The sequence below is a fragment of the Engystomops pustulosus genome, chromosome 3, assembly GCF_040894005.1.
Source record: "Engystomops pustulosus chromosome 3, aEngPut4.maternal, whole genome shotgun sequence".
Taxonomy (NCBI): Eukaryota; Metazoa; Chordata; class Amphibia; order Anura; family Leptodactylidae; genus Engystomops; species Engystomops pustulosus.
Genome location: NC_092413.1, coordinates 123,897,283 through 123,915,446, shown reverse-complemented (window position 1 = coordinate 123,915,446; position 18,164 = coordinate 123,897,283). Strand labels below are relative to the sequence as shown.

General features: G+C 41.5%; 1 protein-coding gene across 3 annotated transcripts in view; it reads left to right on the top strand.

Moving 5' to 3' along the window:
- The window catches only part of ORC3 (origin recognition complex subunit 3), a 67,172-nt gene that overhangs the window by 46,451 nt on the left and 2,557 nt on the right, over positions 1 to 18,164 (top strand). For all 3 annotated transcript variants that reach the window (XM_072141984.1, XM_072141981.1, XM_072141983.1), the window contains 6 exons: positions 1,218 to 1,351; positions 7,314 to 7,399; positions 15,231 to 15,328; positions 16,655 to 16,796; positions 16,881 to 16,988; positions 17,343 to 17,416. In XM_072141984.1, coding sequence (XP_071998085.1) covers positions 1,218 to 1,351; positions 7,314 to 7,399; positions 15,231 to 15,328; positions 16,655 to 16,796; positions 16,881 to 16,988; positions 17,343 to 17,416 — 642 coding nt within the window. The remainder of the gene's footprint in view (positions 1 to 1,217; positions 1,352 to 7,313; positions 7,400 to 15,230; positions 15,329 to 16,654; positions 16,797 to 16,880; positions 16,989 to 17,342; positions 17,417 to 18,164) is intronic.

The window sequence follows — 18,164 nt, the reverse complement described above, 5'->3', positions numbered from 1 at the left end:
TCTTTAAAAAAAAAAAAAAAAACTTTATATGGACTTTGTTGTCTGTGTGTTGCGGCAAATGAAGCTGGGACATTATGCCAGCTTCACTTGCCACAACCCAAGAGACGGTGCTGTCTCTGAAGGTGTGAGTCTGATGTGCCTCATTGGATCCACATATAGGTAGGTATAAAAGTTTTTTTTTAAACTTTTGCCCACATATAACCCTCATACAGGTCGATTTGGGACCCTAAACAACAGTCAGTAAACCATCGGTCAATAATTCTCCGTCCGACCATGAAAATGTGAATCAGATCTAATACAGAATATTTATGCTGGTATTAATGTAGCATTTTTCTTCTTTTTATCAGTAACCGGAAAGCATTTACCGGTACTGGTAGGATCTTTTTATTTTAGAGTAGTGAATTGTAAATCAATCTGGTATAATATGGTACGACACCTAAATAACATATACAATGAAGCAGGCTATGTTGTTTTTCTCGCCTGCTCTGATAACTACAACGGTGTAGTAAAAAGAAAGATACAATTTGTAGGCTCCTGTACTCCAGCGGCAGGGTGAATTGGCGTACCTATCCTGTCACTACTCTGGGGATGGAGGGATCACCTCCGCCACCTGGATTACGAGGCTTAGATCGTTATAGTGACTTGTGTGACAGGTAGGTGGCTGAATTGACTACAAACTGGCTTCTTCTGGGGAATAGGAGGAACAAGCCAAATCCAAACTATCATCATGAAGGTCCACAACCTAGTAAAAAAAAAAACTTCAAAATGCCACCTAAAAGACACAACAGGTATATACAGGCATAACACAGACCACAAGTTTTGTGTTTCGACAGATGGCTTTTTATGCCTGTATATATGTATTGTGTCTTTTTGGTAGCATTGTGAATTCCTCCCAAACCATCTTGTATACCACCATTAATTTTTAATGAGGAAATTTTATTGCAAGTTCATGCATTGTTTTGTTGGGTGATTTTATTTTACTGTTCCAATATTGTATTGTCTTCTCTCTTTTGGTTCAGTGTATTTCTTGATGAGAGGATATTATGCTTGTTATACCTGTAGCATATTGGTGACATAATACATTGTGGAACAAATAGCCTTCCTATTGAATTACAAGGAAGACTTTTTGTTCATTATGGTATAAAATGTATTTTTATAATTAATTTGTAGTTTTTATTTTATTTTTAGAGGATGTTGACTTTTTTTTCCAATTGCAGAATGCTGGCAAAGGATGAACTAGTGGCAACACTTCATAAGTGCTTGGAGGTCTTAGAACCATATTCTGGAAGGAAGCTTGACAGTACAGTGTGCAAAATTAAGGATTTCATGACGCAGTTCAAGTGTCTTGAAGGTGAATAATGCTTTCCTTTCAGTCCCCATCAATGAATTTTAATAAAGGAACTGAATGTAACCAGATACTGGATTTTAAAGATGATAGAACTTACCACAGGTTTATGAAACAAAAATAGGAAAATTAGATTTTATACTTATTAAATTCTCCCTGAGAATCTATCACCACACTCTTTACAAATACAGCTTGTGACAAGTTCCCAAAGAGCCCTATTAACTCATTGATGCCCTACATTCAGATAAAAAATGTTTCCCTCACATACCATGAAATCAACTTTGTTCTCTTACCTGGCAAAAAGCTGCCAGTCATGGCCTTCTAAGCCGATCTAGTGGCCTCTCACATCCCATGACCCTTTTCACCATTCACCACTTCATGTTATATGACCAGGGTGGTGTCATCTATTGTTTGTCACCCCCTAACATTTGCAAAATCTACTCCATGTACACTCACCGGCCACTTTATTAGGTACACCATGCTAGTAACGGGTTGGACCCCCTTTTGCCTTCAGAACTGCCTCAATTCTTCGTGGCATAGATTCAACAAGGTGCTGGAAGCATTCCTCAGAGATTTTAGTCCATATTGACATGATGGCATCACACAGTTGCCGCAGATTTGTCGGCTGCACATCCATGATGCGAATCTCCCGTTCCACCATATCCCAAAGATGCTCTATTGGATTGAGATCTGGTGACTGTGGAGGCCATTTGAGTACAGTGAACTCATTGTCATGTTCAAGAAACCAGAGATGATTCCAGCTTTATGACATGGCACATTATCCTGCTGAAAGTAGCCATCAGATGTTGGGTACATTGTGGTCATAAAGGGATGGACATGGTCAGCAACAATACTCAGGTAGGCTGTGGCGTTGCAACGATGCTCAATTGGTACCAAGGGGCCCAAAGAAAATATTCCCCACACCATGACACCACCACCACCAGCCTGAACCGTTGATACAAGGCAGGATGGATCCATGCTTTCATGTTGTTGATGCCAAATTCTGTTCCAATCTTCTACTGTCCAATTTCGATGAGCTTGTGCAAATTGTAGCCTCAGTTTCCTGTTCTTAGCTGAAAGGAGTGGCACCCGGTGTGGTCTTCTGCTGCTGTAGCCCATCTGCCTCAAAGTTCGACGTACTGTGCGTTCAGAGATGCTCTTCTGCCTACCTTAGTTGTAACGGGTGGCGATTTGAGTCACTGTTGCATTTCTATCAGCTCGAACCAGTCTGCCCATTCTCCTCTGACCTCTGGCATCAAGGAGGCATTTCCACCCACAGAACTGCCGCTCACTGGATGTTTTTTTTCTTTTTCGGACCATTCTCTGTAAACCCTAGAGATGGTTGTGCGTGAAAATCCCAGTAGATCAGCAGTCTCTGAAATACTCAGACCAGCCCTTCTGGCACCAACAACCATGCCACGTTCAAAGGCACTCAAATCACCTTTCTTCCCCATACTGATGCTCGTTTGAACTGCAGGAGATTGTCTTGACCATGTCTACATGCCTAAGTGCAATGAGTTGCCGCCATGTGATTGGCTGATTAGAAATTAAGTGTTAACGAGCAGTTGGACAGGTGTACCTAATAAAGTGGCTGGTGAGTGTATATGAAATCACAGCATGCCTCCATGGACCTCTAGTTTTCTCCATGCCTCCATTGAGGCATGCTGTGATTTCATGTGATCAGATACATACCTTGGGTGGATTTTGCAAATGTTAGGGGGTAAACGACCTTAGATGACATCACCCTGGTCACATGACATGAAGGACTGAATACTGTAACAGAGCTCTCTCTCTCTCAATGTTCCAGCAAGGCACTGTGTAAAACATTTGACACTGTATTTTCTACGGAGCTGTATATGTCTTTGGCTACATTCACACTGCCGTTGCTCGCCGTATTGTAGCACGGGGGCACACGGCAGCGCGTGGGGAGAGGAGCTCACCCCTGCCCCTCTCCACAGGGATGTTTAGCGCACGGCGCCCTAATACGGGAAAAGATAGGACATGTCCTATCTTTTTCCCGGGTATGGAGCGGTGCTGCACCATACCGCTCCCGTACGGCGCCGTGCGCCCATTGCCGTCTATGGGGGACGTATATCGGCCGTATATACGTTGGCCATATATACGTCCCCCTTGCTGCAGTATGAATGCAGGCTTTGTTTGTATATTGGCAGATGGTTCCTAAATATTGGTAGCAGCAAGACCTGTCAATAAGGACTAAGGCGGCAGTGCAGTGAACATGGCATATGAAGGACTCCATTATTGTCATTGGACTAGGGTTGCACGATGCATTGAAACCTTGATACTTTTGCAATACTTTCGTTCTCTGAACGGTTCAATACTGGGTTTCTGTTCTTTTCGGTAGTGAACGACTTGTGCTGTTGTACAGACTCCTTGTAACTTTCTACAGGGGATTCCCCATTGGGGGCATCGGGCAGGGCAAAATGTATTGGTCAGCGGCAGAGCAGGTACGTCATCAGTGAAATATCACCATCTGTCCTTTTATGGTCTCTACTTCTCCCAGGGCTTCCCCTGACACAAGGCTCTAAATTATTCAATTAAATAATTTTTGCCCAGCCCAGGATTTAAACCCACAACCTCCACACTCCACCTTCCATAGAGATACAGAGCCTCTATCCACTAGGCTATAGACTTATTGGTTAACAATAGAGTTAGACTGTGGTACAGGCTTAATGTGCTGGTATAGATGGATCTTCTCACAGATCTCTCTTTATATCACTAAATCATTAATGTTATTAATTTAAGCATATAATTAAGTTAGAAAAAAATAAAAATGTATAAGACAAAAAAGGGGTTCATGCCGACGGGCAAATAAATGCATACACCTTCTGTTTTTTTCACACATGGAAAGAAAAAACTGACAGGTTTCTAATCTACTTTTTGCCCTGCCCAGTTGGTTGCCTAGCAACAGTTTGTATACAATGTCATGCATGTGCTGCCCATTTGTTTGCGGATCTATTGACTTCTATGCAATGCAAGACAAAATAACGCATTCTGCTATTTTTTTTCTTACTGTCTGCACACGCGTGGAAAAAACAGACATACGAGCAAACTCATAGGAAACAGTGGGTCTGTTTGCAAAAAACACCAAAGAATAGCATACAGACATCAAAAATGCCCGTCTAAATGAGCCCTAATTATACTATTTAGTATAGTATTTTATATTAACATTACCAGGACAACCTTTACAATACATAGACTAGACTGTCATAAAGCACTAAAGCTTCTCCTGGCAAATCACTGGTGACCGTTATTGATCGCACGTTAGGCTGAGCCCCGCCCCCAGACGTTTGCATTGCATTTCTAAACGAAATGTAAACACCGCACCCTAAACATTCAGATAATACTTTTTTCTTTTATTGAAAGTATCGTATTGATTATCATGATACTTCTCTGGGTTTCGTGTCGCACTCAAAAATCTGTGTAACCCTACATTGGATTCACCTCAGGTGACTTACATATAGGCTCTAAAGTTGATTTTTTTTTTTACATTTTAGACATTGACCCATGTAGGGATAAGGACAATACTCATCATAGTTTTTTTTTAATGTAGTATTTGAGCGTGTTAATTTGAATTGTGAGTTCCATTTAAAAACCGTCAGGGTTAAAGGGAACCTGTCATCAAGTATAGACACAATAAGCTTTACTCACCCTCACACTATACCTTTGATGAAAAATGCAGCGCAGGTGTTCCAGCTTAAATCTACCATCTCCCACCTTCTTCTGCATTTGTCTGAGAAGATGTGCAGTGTTCACACAAGGCTCATTACTAAATTTACTATGCAGTGAGAGGGACAGCATTCTGGTAAGGACAGGGAGAAGACTTCCTGTCTGCTCAGGCTGAGACTTGAAGAAACACAGAGCTGTCAATCAAAAGAAGGAGCCTGTGTTAAATAACAGAAAACATGACTCTTCTTTTCAGAAATTTACTTTTGTCTTCTTATTTGCATATCAAGCAGCTGTAATTAAAATGCAGTGTCTCAGAGGCAGATTGTTTTAGGCTGTATGGGGAGACCTTTAACCCTTTACCACTATTACTAGCGTGAGAGGTAAAATTCTGGTGCCAGGTCTTCTTTTACTAAGTTTCAAGGTAGTGCCTTCTTTCTCTGTCTTATACGGTAGGAGTAGGGGTTAATGGCTAATCGTTTTCTTCTAGTAATCTTACGCCTCTCAACCATTGAAAGAAACTACAATGGTTCGTGTGGACACCTCAATACATTAAGATGTCCATTTAATGTTTCACATGAATCCTTAATATTGCTTTATCCTTTTTCTTTGGGTCTAAATGAAGTGTGTGGTCACAAGCAGAAACTTAGCAGGAAAGATCACAGAATAGGCCATTTCCAAATCCCTTAGTCATTTCATGCTTATGGATTGGTGCTTTAATGTTCCAAGACACCCTTTAGCTTTTCCCTCTGTAGCCACACAAAACCCCTATGTACTTACCTCGGTCTTGAGCTCTTAGCGTCTGTGTTCTGATGCAATGAAGCCACTGTAGTGAAGCTCGGCTTCATTGCGCATGTGCTGTAGAAATGGTGCAAACACAATGAAGCTGGGGTGGCGTAAACCGGCTTCATTGAATCACTGCTCCAGCTTGTGGAGTATAGGGATGAGTCCAATTCGGATTATCAAACCCATCTCTATTAAGTATAAATGTTTGTTTGTTTTTATGGACCCATGAATAAAGCTCAAACAGGGCTATTTGGAACACTAAACTCTAGGTTCGTGAGGACCTGTCACATTTTATTTCAAGTGCAAAACCTGGCACAATTTGGGCATAGTGGTCATTTGGCGGCATGGTCCATTTGGGGATACTCATCACTTATTTCATGAACTTTTGCTTCAACCATTCCATAACATAATCTAACAGAAACAAAATTGCAACGACTCATGCACACGACTGTCGGGGGGATGTGTGTACACTGAGTCCAGTGAAGCCCTGCATATTCATGGATTACTTACATTTCTCTGGCTCCCTATTCATGATTGACAGGTCTCGTTGCTATAGAACATGCTGCTACATTGAGAGAGAGTTATGTTACATCATTGGCCGGTATTACATTTGCACTGTTTGCCCCCTGTATGTATCTGATCACATGAAATCACAGCCTCCTACATGATGGCATTGGGAGTAGTATGAGACCTTATATGACATCACCCTGGTCACTTCACATGCTGAGAAGAGGCATGGGACATAGGGAGGTGTAGATGAGAGATTCTGGCCAAGCAGGACGCGTCCCCTCTGATGCCAGGTAATATAAGATAAAGTTGATTTATGTGGATGTAAGGGAAACAATTTTTAGTTAAAAGAAGGGTATCTCTTAGTTAGTTAATAGGGCTCTATGGAAACCTTTTACTGTCTGTATTTGTAAAAATGTTGTCGCAGCTTCCCATTTACTTAAAATGAAGCATGTCTTAGCTCACAGATGATACTAGAAACACATACAAGAGGTTTAATGGCACAATCCTTGTCTCCCCCAGCTAGAGACACTTGCAGGTCGGCCCCTTTGGGATTCGTTTTGGGTCAACAGATTAGACAACCTCCTATAATCGGGTTACTCTATGCTCCTTTGAGTACCTCCAATAGCATGGATCCCTATATGACCCCTAGTGTATACATTTTTTTTTTAGGCATCTGCAACTGATGGATCGGGTTGCTGAGAACTCAGGTCCTGTGTGATACGGTTATTGACTTAATAATACAGACCCACACTAGGAAATGAATATACCCTTTTATACTCATTTATACCCTACAGTATTTTTAAGGTATCATTTTTTTTTAATTTTTTTTTTTAAATCCATAGAGACAAGTCAGAGGTCTTGATTGTAGGATTGTGGAGCAAAAATGGAAAAAAAGTACTAAACAATCAAAAAACCATATGAATCACATGACCTGTAGTTGGCACATATTTGCAGTGATAAAGGTATTGCTTATTTTAACTTATTTTAGGAGAAAATTTGGGAAATTTAGACGATGAGGAAATGTCACCACAGAAAGGCCTGCAGAAGAAGACTGACCTCTACCAGCTTCAGAAAGTATGTTATATCCATAAAGTTAAGGAGTGAGTGGAATAAGTGGTGCTGCCATAGCTACCACTATCTTGTGTGGGTAAATACATATGCTATAAGTAACAGCTTGTGCATACTTTTTTTCTTCAACATGTTGCTTTGTTTTCATCCTCCCCTCATCCTGATCAGAAGTTTTACCATTACTGATTTGGGCTGATTATAAAATCTCTAGTTGACAAAGATTAAAGACACATAAAATTTGAGATATCTGAATATTTTCTTACCTTCTGATGCAAATTGACAAATCTAAGCCACTTAATTGGTATGGAGATGGAGGGGGTTCTTCAACATCACCAATCGTGAGCGTGATGGGCTGCCGATGGTTGTCAATGCAGCTGGGGGATTTAGAGAGATCCCATGGGCTCCCATAAACAAATAACAAATGGGACTTCCCAGAGGCAAGTCCTGATAGGTTACATTGTAAATGAAGTTTAACAGTTACAGTGTAACTGTTAAAGTAAAAACACACACCTTAGTTGCAAAAATAAATGATAAGATAAATACAAAATACATATGTCTGAAATTGTCATGACCATAACCCAAAAATAAGAATTAAAGGTATAACATTATAAAATATATAACTCATACGGTAAGTAGAAAACATAATAAAAGCATGGCACCCCTCAGTGGTATAGCAATATAGTCTTATCTAACCAATTTTAGAATTGGCAGCTCAATGATAATTTATTAAAGGATCTTCTATGTGATGCTGAAATGAAAACCTCTATGAACCGTTCCTTGACTCTGACAATCCCATTCTGCTACCTTTGTAGCGGGAGACCTTAAAGGGTTTTCGTAAGACATGGCACCCAGGTGGAGAAGGATTACGCCCCAAGGCATCCCCAGCCCCTTATCTCATAGCTGAACTTACAAAAAAAAGGAAGAACTCTCCATAGCCTACTTGATCAGACCTACCTTCAGTATAGGACACAATATTCCCGCAATCTATATGATCATGCACATAAATGGGTGAGGCCACTAGATCAGCTTCTTCACCTGCATAGAATTGCAACATACACCCTGAAGATCCAAACTCCTAATAGAAGTATCACACATAATGCTCTTGAGACCTTAGATGTGTATCGTACTTACGGTTTGCTGACCTGGAGGAACCCTGTAAGCAGGGGCGTAACTACAGTGGTAACAGCCATAGCAGCTGCAATGGGGTCCACAGTGTCAGGGGCCCCCGTCAGACAACCTTACACTAAAGAATGGAGGATGTGCACCATTATATGCATATTTTGCGGCACAATGTACAGCATAATATGTATAGAACATATATATGTAATGTATATATGCTGTGTGAGTGTTTTTTATATAAGCTGTACGTATGTATATGGCACTAAATGTGGGTGCATAAGCTCCATATGTTGTGTGTAAGAGTGTATAAATGTGTGTATGAGTGAAGAACTGCATGTTTATGAACATATATTTGTGTGTGTATATATACGTGAGCGTAATATGCATATTTTTGATATGGGAAGGGAGGCCCCATTCAGAAGTCTGCTATAGGGCCCAGTCTTTCCTAGTTACGCACCTACCAGTAAGACCGTATACAAGATTACATTTCTGACAAGGCACTATCCAGACTTGATTCTGTGGACTTTACTGAAGCTACTAGAGAAACTCCATCAGGTAAAAGCCTGGGGTCAGAAGGTTTCACCCCAGCCTCAGATTGTTATAGGCCCATATCTATAACCCTTCCCGCCGATGGACTTTTTCTGTTTTTCCTCCCTATCTTCAAAAATCCTTAACTTTTTTATTTTTCTATATACAGAACTGTATGAGGGCTTTTTTGTGTAACATATTGTACAGCATTTTATATCCTGTGCCGTGTACTGGAATGCTAGGGGAAAATTCCAAATGCAGTGAAATTGACAAAAAAACTCATTTTCGCCATTTTATTTTGGGTTACGGTTTTCACTGTGTGCTCCAAATAACACCTCTACTTTTTCTACACCTCCACCTCTATTCTTTGGGTCTCAATCAAAGATATCAAATTTATATAGGTTTTATAAGGTTTTAATAGATTTTTGTTAAAAAATGAAACCATTTTGTTACATGGTAAAAATATCTTAGTTTTGCCATATTCTGATGCTAATAACCTTTTCATACTTCTGTGTACGGACCTATGTAATGTGTTATCTTTTGTGGGATAAGCTGTTGTCTTCATTTCTACCGTTTTTGGGACTGTACAACCGTTTATATTAAGCTCACAAGGATTCCATCCCAGCCTTTATCTAGTAAATTTGTACATTAATCATTATAAAATGATCTTTCTTTATTATGTAAATGAGGCTGTTCAGAGGCAGCGATGTCACCCCTGTTCCCTCTTCCCTCTCCTCCCCTATAATGTCTGTGTGTAATGTATAGTAAAGCATTGCTAGTGTCTGTGCTTTCTCTGCCGGAATGGTGTGTCCTCCCATACACATGTGTGAGAGACAGACATCAGCTATACAATGGTCTGACATGTTCTGCTATATACATGGCTGTATCATGGAGCAGTTGTATCTAATCCGCCTCTGGTGCTGCCTTATTATACAGGCTGTCAGTCAAGCACTGGAGGGTGTGGCTGTGCCTCCCACTCACTGGGGAAACAGCTAAATATGGTAATGATTCATTGGAGCTCTCACAGGTCATTTGCATACAGCTTTAGGACCTGAAAGTTTCGTTTACAGGCGTTTAGAGGGACAATGTAGGGATAGAGGCAATGCTTTGTAATGGCAGTTTATGAAAATATATTCAGTCTTGATGGTTAATTTGCCTGACGGGTTCTCTTTAATCAATTTTATCAAGCAGCGAGAATTAAATAGTAAACTGAACTTTAAAGAGGACTTGGCCACTAGAGAGTATACAAAAAAGCCGCTAGCTCTCAAATTCAGTGAGATAATAGAAGTATTGATAGCAAGTGGTCATGTAGTACGTGGGGCTGTGCTATCGACTGATTTAATTCATAAATCAGTCATAATTCCATGGAATATCTCAGCACTAGGGTGTTTGGTGGGGTGAGTGGTTCTCCTGAGACCTTAAACTGAAGAGAAGGGTCTATCCCTCTTTTCCCAAGAGGGCCCTGGGCCCTATACATATTTACATCACTGCATCTTCAAGGAAATATAAAGGTTATCATGTGGCCCCCTGGCTATCGTGACATTAAAACTGGGAGGGTAGACGAAAATGAGGATATGCAAAGACTTGTATGAAGAATGGTGAAGGTACAGAAGAATACGGGAACAAATTGGAGGGAGAAGGAACCAGGTTGTTAAGGGGGTAGAAAGAGGGAGAGTGAAAGGGAAGAAGAAAGACCAGGACCATGCTCCCATCCCTTAACTCCCCTATCGATACACAAATAAATCCCAGAAGGCCTGGGTACCCTGGAAAAGAAAGAATGGCCGCCATATAAATTTGTGGATATAAGGAAAACAAAAAATTCCTAGTGTGGATAACTATAAAGTTAACAAAATGAATGTATTTTTTTAATAAATTCAGTGAAGGATCCTATTAACATCAGAGTGGAAAAGCGAGAGAGATGGGTTCAGGAAATGGGTCACAAACTACTCAGACAGCAGGTTTTCTACCGGTCGGTGGGGAGTTGAGACTTGACGTGAAGGATGTAAGAACACAATTGAGCAAGCTAAATAGGAGGATTGCCAAGGGGCCAGATGGTATTATCCCAAAAGTTTTAAAAACCTAGGCCGGGGAACTGTGTGGGGTACTTTCTAGCCTGTTTAACTGGAGTCTTAGGGAAAGTAGAGTAATATTAATAATTTATTTACATAGCGCACACTGATTATGCTGTGCTACACAGTTTGCCAAATCGGTCCCTGTCCCCAATGGGGCTCAAAATCTAATCGAGCTACCAGTATGTTTTGGAGTCTGGGAGGAAACCAGAGGACCCGGAGGAAACCTACGCAAACAAAGAGAGAACATACATACTCTTTGCAGATGTTGACCCAGGTCCCCAGCCACTTCTATGAAAACGATCTATTATTGCACCATTGCCAGAAGTCAAAAGGGCAATGAAAGTCGAAGATTTTCGACCTGGGGTGTTGACCTCACACATAATGAAAACGATGGGTAGATTAGTCTTACCATATCTAATGACGGTGACGTCGGACCGTCTTGATCTATTGCAGTTCGCATATAAGGAGGAGATGGGGGTGGAAGATGCGACTATTTATATGCTACATGCTATCCAAACCTACTTAGAGGGAGAGGGGGGCTGGCAGTAGGGCTGCTTTTCTTAGACTTTCGTCTATACTGTAATACTGACCCCGATGTACAAGAATATAATTAATATAATAATGGCCCCTATGTACAGGAATGTATTTAATATTATACTGCCCCCTATGTACACGAATATAACTGCTCCACAGACATCTCCCCCCCCCCCCCCCTCTCTCTCCTCACTCAGGCAGCTCTGCTCCAGGGCCGGCTCCAGGTTTTAGTGGGCCCCTTTATGGGCCGCCCTCCAGTAGTCAAACTGCCCCCCCATCCCCGTGTACACATTCCTCCCCTCCCCCTGTATACACACTGCCCCTCCTCCTCCTGTATACACACTGCCCCCCGTCCTGTATACACACTGCCCCCCGTCCTGTATACACACTGCCCCCCGTCCTGTATACACACTGCCCCCCTCCTGTATACACACTGCCCCCCTCCTCCTGTATACACACTGCCCCCCCTCCTGTATACACACTGCCCTTCCCCTCCTGTATACACATTGCCCCCCCTCCTGTATACACACTGCCCCCCCTCCTGTATACACACTGCCCCCCCTCCTGTATACACACTGCCCCCCCCCTCCTGTATACACACTGCCCCCCCCTCCTCCTGTATACACACTGCCCCCCCCTCCTGTATACACACTGCCCCCCCCTCCTGTATACACACTGCCCCCCCTCCTGTATACACACTGCCCCCCCCCTCCTGTATACACACTGCCCCCCCTCCTCCTGTATACACACTGCCCCCCCTCCTGTATACACACTGCCCCCCCTCCTCCTGTATACACACTGCCCCCCCTCCTGTATACACACTGCCCCCCTCCTGTATACACACTGCCCCCCTCCTGTATACACACTGCCCCCCCCTCCTGTATACACACTGCCCCCCTCCTCCTGTATACACACTGCCCCCCCTCCTGTATACACACTGCCCCCCCCTCCTGTATACACACTGCCCCCCCCCTCCTGTATACACACTGACCCCTCCTGTATACACACTGCCCCCTCCTGTATACACACTGCCCCCCCCTCCTGTATACACACTGCCCCCCCTCCTGTATACACACTGACCCCCTCCCTGGCCCCTGTCATGTCTCCCCCTCACCTGATGCAGCTCTCTCCGTGTTGTTACTGCTTTCCCCGGCATGTCATGTGACCATGACATCATCAAAGGTCCTTCAGCCTCTCGGGAAAGCAGTGAGTGCAAATGCTCTCATCGCGATCTGTGTTTGGAGGACACAGATCGCGATGAGAGAGGAAAGGAATCTCCCGGGCAGCGGGGCAGATGTCCTGCTGACCTGGGGAGATCCGTGGGTCCGGGTGGGCCCCTCCAGTACCCCGGGCCCCGGCACTTGCCCGGGTTAGCCGGGTGCTGGCGCCGGGCCTGCTCTGCTCCATCTGTGCTACCCCCTTCTCACACAGTAACCCCTCCCCCCCAGGTCTCACAAAGCATCTCACAATAATACCACCCACCCACCCCCAGGTCTAGTGCCCCCTGCCCCCAGGTTTAGTGTCTCGCGTTCCCCTGCCCCCAAGTCTAGAACCCCCCACCGCTCCCAGGTCTAGTGTCCTATCGCCCTGCCCCCAAGTCTAGTCCCGCCCCCAGTTTGCTGAAGAAAATTGGCATAGAAGCCATGATAAATCTCCCCAATAGCTATACAGGCAGAGATACAACTTTGTAGATAAAAAACTGTGTAGAAAATAACAACTATATTTCTGTCTGAATGATAGGGTGTATAGGAACAAAATGAAAGAAAAGCAATACTGTGCTTCTATAATGGAAATCTATGAAGAATAGCTTCTAACACCTATGTATAAAATGAGGCTTAACCCCTTAACGACTTGGCCTTTTTTAGTTTTTTCACATCCATTTTTCACTCCCCACCTTCAAAAATCTATAACTTTTTTATTTTTCCACATAAAGAGCTCTGTTATGGCTTATTTTCTGCGTAACAAATTGCACTTCGTAGTGACGGTATGTAATATTACATGGCGCGTACTGGGAAGCGGGAAAAAAATTCCAAATGCAGTGAAAATGGTGAAAAAACACATTTGCGACGTTTTCTTGTGGGCTTGGATTTTACAGCTTTCACTGTGTGCCCCAAATGACAGGTCTATTTTATTCTTTGGGTTGCTACGATCACAGGGATACCACATTTGTACAGCTTTTATAATGTTTTCATACATTTAAAAAAATTAAAACCTTCTGTACAAAAATTTTTTTTTTGATTTTGCCATCTTCTAGCGCTAATAACTTTTTCATACTTTGGTGTACGGAGCTGTGGGTGGTGTCATTTTTTGCGACTTTTGATGGCGTTTTCATTGCTATCATTGTTAGGACTGTACGACCTTTTGATCACTTTTTATTAATTTTTTTATATTTTCCAAAATGGCAAAAAAAATGTCATTTTTGACTTTGGACGCTATTTTCCGTTACGGGGTTAAACGCAGGGAAAAAACGTTATTATATTTTGATAGATTGGACATTTTCGGACGCGGCGGTACCTAATGTGTTTATGATTTTTACTGTTTATTAATATTAATATCAGTTCTAGGGAAAGGGGGGTGATTTGAATTTTTAGGTTTTTTTAATATAATTTTTTTTTTTTAAACTTTTTTTTACTTTTACTTTAACTATTTTTCAGACTCCCTAGGGTACTTTAACCCTAGGTTGTCTGATCGATCCTACCATATACTGCCATATTGCAATATGGCAGTATATGGGGATTTTACTCCTCATTCATTACAATGTGCTGATAGCACATTGTAATGAATGGGTTAAAACGAGACAGCATCGGGCCTTCGTGAGACCCGATGCTGTCATGGCAACGGATCACAGCATTGCCGGCGGCGATCGCCGTGAAAGCACCCGCGATCGGTGCTAGCAATATGCAGCAAAGACTTACCGGCTATGGAGAGGGCTCGGCCCGCGAGCCCTCTCCATGCACCGGGACCCGGCGCGCGCCGTACTAGTACTAGTCGGGAAGGGGTTAATGTGGTTTGAGTGGTCATCATTATGTGGACTGGCGAAGAAGCAAGGTTTGGTTTTCTATGTGAGTCCTGGCCGTACATAAGCAGATATTTATATTGGATCCTATCACAGAAATGTTATATCCCCGAGCTCAGACTTCCCCCTTTATGGTGTACTACTTCAGACAGGGCATCATGGGGATTATTTTACATTTTTGTGGCTTGATAAAATAAACACTTTTTGGATTTTCCCTGAAACATGAGCAGATGCAGTGTAATGACATGTTAAATGTTCGGCGTCTTCCTACCTTCTTTAAGAGTATAGGAATGCAGTTTATTAACATGCTTCATCTAGAAGACTGCATCAAGTATACATAACGTGTCCCAGACTAGATAACATTCCCATTCACAAATGTGCATTTCAAATCCCACTCCCCTGCTTTCTGTGGAATTCTGATACATGGTCACATATAAAGCTCTACAGATACTATCTGGGTTCATCAGCGGGTCAGAATAACATCTGATTGGAACCTGATGCTAGGATGTAAGATATTTATTTAGACAGCCTGTGTCTCATTTAATATATTCCTTGCGTTACTCCCTAGACACTTCTAGAAATGAAAGAAACAAGACGAACAAAGAAACCAACTAGATTTGAATCCCTTCGCCTTCAGGTGGTGGACTTTCTAGATGACCTTGTTAGGTGCGTGTCATGTAATGTGATTTCTGCTGGTAGTAATATATATAATGCAGTACGTTTATGTGCAAAAGAGCGTTCCAAAATATGTGCATGTACACTCCCCCTGATATAGATAGTTAAAGAAGTGGTGTCATAATTATTCAATTGCATAAATCAGTAGTCTGGATGATGACACCCAACTTTGTAATATACTTTATTGAAGATATATATTCCTGTGCTTTTATTTTATTCCCTGATAAAGGAACATGGTCAAGTTTCTAATAACTTCTTTCTTTACAGAAAGTCCCCGGATAGTCTTATCTAAATAGATCTAAATAGTTATAGATCAAGTGAAATATTGTCTAGGCATTGAAGAAGTTAACCATTAGCCTCCTTATCTTTCTGAAGTGGACTAACCTCAGAAGACTTTCACAGACACTGTTTACTACAGGAAATAGTGGAAAAAGGCACAAAGAAACTGCTTAACTTAATGAAGTATATTACAAATGTTACCTTCTCTTTAGTTTTCTCACACCTGTATCAACTATGCATACGGGAAAGTGATAACTCTAGGGCACCAGCACAAAATAGTCAGCCATATGTCTTCATATCCTATTTGTAAACTAAAGATATGTTTACTTTATGGTGTGCATTGATTTCTATTTAGAGCTATATATTTTACTTGTAATTTAAAAATGATGTGTATATTGATATCTTAAAATATAAATTAATAACATACCCAAGCAAAATATCACTGGTTTTGGAGCTAATGATTTTAAGATGTAATGTATCTCTCTTTTAGCAATTTGTAGCCTGAGGCTTGGTAGTATGATGATGTTATCATTTTTACACAAATCAGTAGTGATTGTCCAAATTTTAGAATGTATTTGAAAAATGGGCATCATTCTTGTGTGTATTTTCCCTTTTTTGGAACATGTTAAGAAACCTCTTCACTGACCAAACAATCCATCTGGTATATTAAATGGGGAGACAGTAGGTCACCCTTTGTCCCTCTGCACATTAACATGCTTAAATGCTGAAAACAGACTGCACTGGTCGGATGCAATGGACCGAAGCACAGGGCAGTGGACGGGAGTCCTTGCTTCATAGTGTAAAATGAACAGCAACGCTGTTATACGGACGGAGCATGTTCATGTGTAGGGGGCCTAAGTATATCATATATATATCATATCATATAGATATATCATATCATATGACACCCAACTGGATGGCCTTTCTAAATACTGTAGCAATCATGTGTCTTAGAGCTAACCATAACCTAACGGTCTTTGACTTTCCACAATTCTCTCTATGTGCTGCTCTCAAAACCCAATATACTTCCTGTTTTAGACATTACCTAACCCGTCCAGAAGAACGGCCTTTGTATGAAGTTGTATATTTTAGCGCTGCCGGTGTTCTCCGCAAACACCTGAATGCTGTGCCTCGGGTTGCCCTGCACACAGCTTTGAACAACCCTTCATCTTATTTAAAGGTAGTTAAGACATTTTATGTAGCCATCAATATATCATCTATTGATTATATGTTAATATACTAAGTTATTCTTTTTTCCATTTAGTGCTTGGAAAATGATGGGACATTGTCCAGTGCGGCTCCTGATATTTGTATTGCATACAAACTGCATCTTGAATGTGGAAGACTCATTAACCTGTATGACTGGTTAGAGGTATGTGAGTGATATGACCGCTTAGTATATACCCTATAGATGCCCTGCTGCTTTATGGAAATCTGAAGAAGTGTCAGAAGAATACTAGTGTTGAAAAGTCTTTATATGAAGAGTACTATCACGGGTCATCTTTGCTATACAAGAGTCTTGTCTTCTGTACAAGCCAGTGTGCAGTAAAACTAATATAAAACGAAGTATAAACTAAAATAGGAATTGAGATTTGCTCTATCGATCAGTTTGGTACCTGGTTCCTGCTCTGTTTTTATCTATTAAATTAATATTATAATGTTTTTGTATTTTGTTATTTACACAAGTTTTTATTGCAATTTCATTTCTTAATGTACATATCTACAGGCCTTTGCAACAGTTGTCAACGCTGATGATGACAGTGATTTGGATTCCCTGAAGCAAGTGGATGAAATGACTCAGTATCCTTTTCATTTGTCCATATTAAACAAAGAAAATGTACAGGTGGCAGCTGAACATTTAGAAATTCTCCACGTGCAAAGGCTTGTCCGGCTCCCTGAATTTGGTTTCAGTTCTATTGTGGTCTTTTAAAAACTTGGATATATCCAATACTGAATTCCCTTTTGTCACAGATAAACGCCATTTGTTCTAGACCACAAATAGCCTTTGCCAAAAAGTGTATATTATATCTCACAACGGCTAGAAGTGAAAAATACACAGTACCCAAAGCCACATAAGAGCACAGAGAATAAAAATGTAAGCCTTCATGGATTTATTTAGTTCCAGAAAGACCCTTCCACTTTGAATGTAATGTTTCACCAGAAAAATGACCTATTTTTTAACCTACCATGTTATGTTACAAGGGCTGGCCGGGAATAACTTAATGGCCTATACTCAGGACGTGTTGACATCCTTACAATTCCTTTCTTTTCCCATTATTAACATAAGTGTTATAGCAGATACACATCAGTTTGGGGGATCTAGATTGTGGGGATTCTGAAGAGTTGAATTTAGCCTAACATACTGTATGTGAAGCATTAGAGGTACAGCTGGCAGGGATTGGTTGTGATACACAGCTGTTAGAATTATTGAGACCTATGTTATGTCTTGTAGCATTCCCTACCCTATTTGGTTACTGAAGGAGATTAATTGCAGCAGAGCCTTTCATACTCCTACGTGGATGTGAAGCACCATGTGTGGGCACATTCA